This window comes from Sciurus vulgaris (assembly GCF_902686455.1).
Source record: "Sciurus vulgaris genome assembly, chromosome: 3".
Taxonomy (NCBI): Eukaryota; Metazoa; Chordata; class Mammalia; order Rodentia; family Sciuridae; genus Sciurus; species Sciurus vulgaris.
In genome coordinates this window covers 131,027,796-131,034,673 of record NC_136463.1, presented here as the reverse complement: position 1 = coordinate 131,034,673, position 6,878 = coordinate 131,027,796, and the positions used below count along the sequence as shown (strand labels likewise).

Below are 6,878 nucleotides of genomic sequence, written 5' to 3'. Positions count from 1 at the left end.
TTAGAAGACCAAATTCAATCAGTAATGTGTGTCATTTACAAAAAACAGGACGTGAGAAATGCTTGGACTACCAGTTAAGAGGTACAGTACTTTTCCTCTGGCCAACCTCTGGAAAGGACCAAAATAAGGACTCCTGCTCATTGCACTGTTCTTAGAAAATGTGCCCTCAGGGAAACATAAAAAGAACTACTCTGATTCCAGGGCTATTACGAGGAGATCACCTTCTTTTCTCATCCAGTTTCGAATTAAAAAAACGAAGCAAAATGACACTATTTTTTTTGCACCACAGGGTGAATATTGAACATTGTAAAGAACCTTGGACCCTAAACCGTACTCCACCAAAAAGACCGAGGAAGCATAATAGAAACAGTAAGCAACCTTTATGTTAAGCAAGCAGGAAATGGGATGACAACTCCCTCCAAAGACCTATGTCCCAGAAGCAGAAACTACGCCTCCCAGCATGCAGCGCGGCAACGCCCCGAGAAGCCGCGCGATTGAAACGATGCATGCTGGGACCTGGAGTTTCCGCCCCTAAAGGGCTGGAGAAATTCCCTCTTGCTTGCCAGGCTCCTGCTACTACTCAGTCCTGAATCATCCAGGGCAAAAGCAGAAATTGAGAGACTCATATCAGTCATATCAGTACTTCATTTTTATTACTAACCGGTTCCATATGCCGTAAACCTCACACAGACTTCCGTTTCCGGCGGGCTGGTTGCCTAGAAACCAGCAAACACCGCAATCCCGGCCGTTATGGCGGGGCTGAGCAGCGCCCAGATCCCCGACGGGGAGTTCACCGCCGTCGTCTACCGGCTCATCCGCGACTCCCGTTACGCCGAGGCGGTGCAGCTGCTGGGCGCAGAGCTGCAGCGGAGCCCCAGGAGCCGCGCAGGCCTGTCGCTGCTGGCCTACTGCTACTACCGCCTGCAGGAGTTCGCGCTGGCCGCAGAGTGCTATGAGCAGCTGAGCCAGCTGCACCCGGAACTCGAGCAGTACCGCCTGTACCAGGCCCAAGCCCTGTACAAGGCCTGCCTTTATCCAGAGGCCACCCGGGTCGCCTTCCTTCTCCTGGACAACCCCGCCTATCATAGCCGCGTCCTGCGCCTGCAAGCCGCTATCAAGTACAGTGAGGGTGACCTGCCAGGGGCCAGGAGCCTGGTGGAGCAGCTGCTCAGTGGGGAAGGGGGAGAAGAGAGTGGAAGTGAGAATGAGCCAGACGGTCAGGTCAACTTGGGTTGTTTGCTGTACAAGGAGGGACACTATGAAGCTGCCTGCTCTAAGTTCTTTGCAGCCCTGCAGGCTTCGGGCTATCAGCCTGACCTTTCCTACAATCTGGCACTGGCCTATTATAGTAGCAGACACTATGCCCCAGCTCTGAAGCACATCGCCGACATTATTGAGCGTGGCATCCGTCAGCACCCAGAACTTGGTGTAGGAATGACCACTGAAGGCATTGATGTTCGAAGTGTTGGCAACACTTTAGTCCTCCACCAGACTGCTCTGGTGGAAGCCTTCAACCTCAAGGCAGCCATAGAATACCAGCTGAGAAACTATGAGGCAGCCCAGGAAGCTCTCACTGACATGCCTCCTAGAGCAGAGGAAGAGTTGGACCCTGTGACCCTGCACAACCAGGCACTCATGAACATGGATGCCAAGCCTACAGAAGGGTTTGAGAAGCTACAATTTTTGCTCCAACAGAACCCCTTCCCCCCAGAGACTTTTGGCAACCTCTTGCTGCTCTACTGTAAGTATGAGTATTTTGATCTGGCAGCAGATGTCCTGGCAGAAAATGCCCATTTGACTTATAAGTTCCTCACACCCTATCTCTATGACTTCTTGGATGCCATGATCACTTGCCAGACGGCTCCTGAAGAAGCTTTCATTAAGCTTGATGGCCTAGCAGGAATGCTGACTGAGCAGCTTCGTAAACTTACCATACAAGTACAGGAAGCAAGACACAATAGAGACGAAGAAGCTGTCAAAAAGGCAGTGAATGAATATGATGAAACCCTTGAGAAATATATTCCTGTGTTGATGGCCCAGGCAAAGATCTACTGGAATCTTGAAAATTATTCAATGGTAGAAAAGATTTTCCGCAAATCTGTGGAATTCTGTAATGACCATGATGTGTGGAAGTTGAATGTGGCTCATGTTCTCTTCATGCAGGAGAACAAATACAAAGAAGCCATTGGTTTCTATGAACCCATAGTCAAGAAGCATTATGATAACATCCTGAATGTCAGTGCTATTGTATTAGCAAACCTCTGTGTTTCCTATATTATGACAAGTCAAAATGAAGAAGCAGAAGAGTTGATGAGGAAGATTGAAAAGGAGGAAGAGCAGCTGTCCTATGATGACCCTGACAGGAAAATCTACCATCTCTGCATTGTGAATTTGGTGATAGGAACACTTTATTGTGCCAAAGGAAATTATGACTTTGGTATCTCTCGAGTTATCAAAAGCTTGGAACCTTACAGTAAAAAGCTGGGAACGGATACCTGGTACTATGCCAAAAGATGTTTCCTGTCCTTATTAGAAAACATGTCAAAGCACACAATTATGCTTCGTGACAATGTTATTCAAGAATGTGTGCAGTTTCTAGAACACTGTGAGCTTTATGGCAGAAACATACCTGCTGTTATAGAACAACCCCTGGAAGAAGAAAGAATGCATATTGGAAAGAACACAGTCACATATGAGTCCAGACAGTTAAGAGCTTTGATTTATGAGATTATAGGATGGAATATATAGTTATAGAGAATAATGACTTTTGTTGGAATAGCTTTGTTACATACATTTTGCACTGTTTTCTATATTTAGCCTTTGGCATTTATATTACTTACATGTTGCACTTTGTACACTTTAGTATTGTAACAAGAATGTTAGATAAACTTTCATTTTTAAATTCTCAACAGAATGAAATATTTTAAAAACTCCCCAGAAAGGGTTGTCAAAAGTTGAAAACTGATAAGGAATTTTGTGTCTATTAGAACTTGTAATACCTGTTTCTTTTTGTCATTTGTGCTTTGATATATCTTGAGGTGACCTTATATATGTATTACATTACCTCAGGACCAGTTACTAAATCCAGAACTGAGCAGTAGCAAATGTGTAGGAGTTCTAGGTTTTTAATAATTTCAAGGATTGTTTGTTTTCTTCTCATACTTGCCCTCATTTTAATGTAAGATACATACTTTTACATAGAGTTTAAGATATTTTGGCCTGTTTTAGGATATTTGGTTTTCCAATACAGATACATTTTTTTAGTTAACAAAAATTCCTTAGGTTATAATTTTTTTAATGTGCAAGATTCAATGGCAAATCTTATTCACTTAAATTATGGTGCTATGTTGCAGAGACAATAAATCATTAAAGAAACAGATTTCCATAGTTTTGTTTTGCTCCATTTGTTAATAAATTGAATATGTGAAAAAGAATATTACATTTTTTCGTGAGAAATTCATTTTCATTTATCAAAGTGACTAGGAGCAGCCCTGAAAATTCAGTTCTTAATTCCTACCTTTCTGCCTACAATTTAGGATATTCTGTTGTTTCTATATTGCAGTGTTTTGCACAAGAAGAATCTTCCACACTATTCCCATGTTGCCCTCTTACCCCTCCCAAAAAACTTTTAATACACCTATCAATGATGAAAAGATCAATTCTGAAACCATATTTCATAGATTGATAATGTTAGTTTCAGTGCCTAACTCCCAATAGTTTTTTTGAGTTCCCTTTGGGAACCCCACTGATTCTTATCAGGTGTTTTGTTTTCTGAATGCTAAAGAACTTTATTATCTGTTTCTTTTCACCTCACCCTTTTCTCCATAAATGTAATCCCATGACCTGTCTTAGAAAAAAAAAGTTAGGTTAAATCATATGAAAGTGCTGCTTTTGACATTTTTTATGTACAAAATTAGCAATATTTTATGGTTTAATGTAATCAATTTCTACATGATGAAATTTTTTTTCTTTGGGGAGAAACTACTTAAGTCACATACATGCTCAGATGTAGGCTCAGCATAATTTCCCGGTAGCATGATATCCTGGCACTCAGGTTCTCTTTGATCAGAAAATTTGATGTGTGAAATCCAGTGAATTTAATTTATGGCACGAATTATTTTAACTGTATCACTTAGTGATGCTTTCATTCCACATTTGGAGGACAATGTTTAATCACCTCTTCCGTGCATCCCACATCACATTTTTGTTTACTATCTTCTGTATGAAGTGTTGCTACAACAGCTCCATGACAGCACCCCAGTCTACATAGCCCCTTAAGATTTGATTTGGAAAGCAGGTGAACTGAAATCTTATTTTCATCAGCTACATTAAAATAGTTTTTTTTTCCCCATTTCCTCTAAACCAAACTTGTTCTAAAGAGCGAAAAGTATAAAGTAAGTAATGTTAACCACTCAAATGTTTTCCAGATTCCCTTTTGCAAATAGCCTGGCCTTTATTCAGCCAAAATGTATTTACCCAGGTGCTATGTTTGTGGTTTGCATGTATGTGTAATTTAGCTTTGCAGACCATAAAAAGCTTTTCAGAACAATTTTTAACCCCTTGCTGCTGGGCAGGTGGGATTTCCTGGAAAGTAATGCATCAGGAAATCCTGTCTGCTCCTACCACTGACTAAAGGAATAAAGGTCATTTGTTCCCCTCCTTGTCCTGGCTCTCCAGTGAAGTAAGTACTTACCTGGATTCATATGGTTAGTAGTGACAGCAGCTTCCTGAACCATATTTTAAAAGTTCACTGGTCTGGAGGAGTTTGGGGGGAATGAGCACATTCTTAACTCCTTGGGTACTGACTGTCCTTTATTTTTAGGATATACATCTGATTTTTTTTAAACCCAGGGCCTTGTGCATGCTAGGAAAGTGCTCTACCAACTGAAATACATCCCCAGCCCCAGGATATACATCTTTTAAATTCATGCTCAAAGTACCCTGCTGTGCTTCTTGATACTAAAAGGCAAGTAGCTTTACAATGACTCCATAGTTTGCTATTTGATCAAAAGTCTTCATCACTTAAGTTCTAACAAAAAGCTTTGTTCCTATGCTCCTAGAGCACACCTAACAGTGTCAGAAGCACTTCTGACAAAAGGGGAGAGATTTTCCTATATTTCTAAAGCCTTTCCTCATACAATTTCTTCATAAAATATGCGTAGTCTATTTAAAGGGATCAAATGTAGACCAGTATTTCATAATCTTAATCAACCCCTTGACCTCAACACATGCACATACAGAATTTGAACCTGTTTGCATACAAGTAATGTCCATTTTTTCAGAAATGAACATTTTTTTTTTCATTTTTTAGTGGTACTGAGGATTGAACCCAGGAGTACTTTACAAATGAGCTACATCCCAAGCCCTTATTTTTTGAGAAAGGGTCCTGCTAAATTGCCCAGGCTGGCCTCAAACTTGCAATCCTCCTGCCTCAGTATCCCAAGTCACTGGGATTACAGGCATGAACAAGAACTTGATATTTCTGTGTTGAACCACCAAGAACAGATCCTTTGATCAACGACATGGTATCCCAGTCAAAGGATTTGTATTCTTCATGACCGTTCTGTGACCTTAGCTGTGGCTGATGTTTGCACTAATACCATCTGTGAAAGTCAGTCACACTGTGACCCAGTCTTGAGAAGCAGACCACTGGGAGTTGGATTTTATAGGGAAGGAGGTGAATCATTTGTAATGTCAGTTGTACTGATGGTAGATGACATTCTCTCTGGATGTGATAAAGGGTGGGATGTGATACACGTGGGGTGTACATATGTATTTTGTCACGATAGATTTGGCTCAATATTAGAATGATTTGTTTTTAGAGAGCTATGTGTTAAAGGTTCTAAGACATAAAATGTGAGGCAAGAAAGGGCAAATGACTTGGATGCCAAGTTTTAAGAGTAACTTTCTGAACCCGCTGCCCCATAAATCCTCTCCCGGGCTTTTCCCACAGAGAGTGAGCAGTGCTGAAGTCCAACTCCAGATAAGCAGTGTGGTAAACCACCTCACTTTAAAAGAATAACATCACCAAAGACAAAATTTTCATTTTAAGTGAATATCACATCAACATTTTCAAATAGAATTTTTTGTTTTAGGTTCCTTTTTCTCTTCCTTAATGACCATGGAAAATCTGAAAACATTCAAGAACTTGTGTTTTTCTGAGGGTATTCCCTGCCCCACTGGGTAGCTTCCTGGCATTAGTGTGATTTGCAGCTCACTGCCTTAGCATTAGCATGGCATACATTACCTCTTATCCAGTGTTGACCTCCCTCTGACTAAAATCACACTGTGGTTTTCCATATTTTTTACTTATTAAGCCTTTGGTTTTCCATATTTTTTACTTATTAAGCCATTCCCTAGTGTTAAGCCAAACAGCACATTTTTGTGATGAGCCAGTAACTCCAGGTTCTTAGTTGTCCAACTACATAATCACTGAGTATAACCACGAGATTCTAAACTTACATTAGATTCTAAACTCACAGTATAAGAGAATGTTTCTTTAAACAGTTCTTTCACTTTTCAGCCTCTCTACATGTATAACTTACAGAAATAGGTTATCTTGCATTTTAAAGTACAGCTCAAAGAGCACAAAATTAATCAAAACTGCAAATTTATTAAGTCCATCAGATGCAGCACTTGCACTTGAGTTTCATAATAAACCATAAACTCATCCATGGAGGACATTGTGTAAACATTTACAGAGCAAGACAGTGTCTGATTTCAAAAGACTTTCTATTTTTGTGATAAGTGTTCCCAAAGACAGCAGCTTCCGCTCTATAGGAAGGGACTGCATTTCCTCACTCATTCCCTCTGTAAAGGATAATGACTAATAATCTGTTTTAAAAGGCAGAAATTCTGTACAATCCATAGTTACCTCG

General features: G+C 40.7%; 1 protein-coding gene across 1 annotated transcript; it reads left to right on the top strand.

The window, feature by feature from the left end:
• Positions 1–551: 551 nt before the first annotated feature.
• Positions 552–6,285, top strand: IFT70B (intraflagellar transport 70B). Its single transcript, XM_079132965.1, has one exon. It carries the CDS (start codon positions 751–753, stop codon positions 2,746–2,748), a length of 1,998 nt encoding a protein of 665 aa, XP_078989091.1. The 5' UTR covers positions 552–750; the 3' UTR covers positions 2,749–6,285.
• Positions 6,286–6,878: the final 593 nt, after the last annotated feature.

Excerpts from the sequence above, each read along its gene's own strand:
- IFT70B (XM_079132965.1), top strand. The coding sequence starts at position 751 with ATGGCGGGGCTGAGCAGCGCCCAGATCCCCGACGGGGAGTTCACCGCC.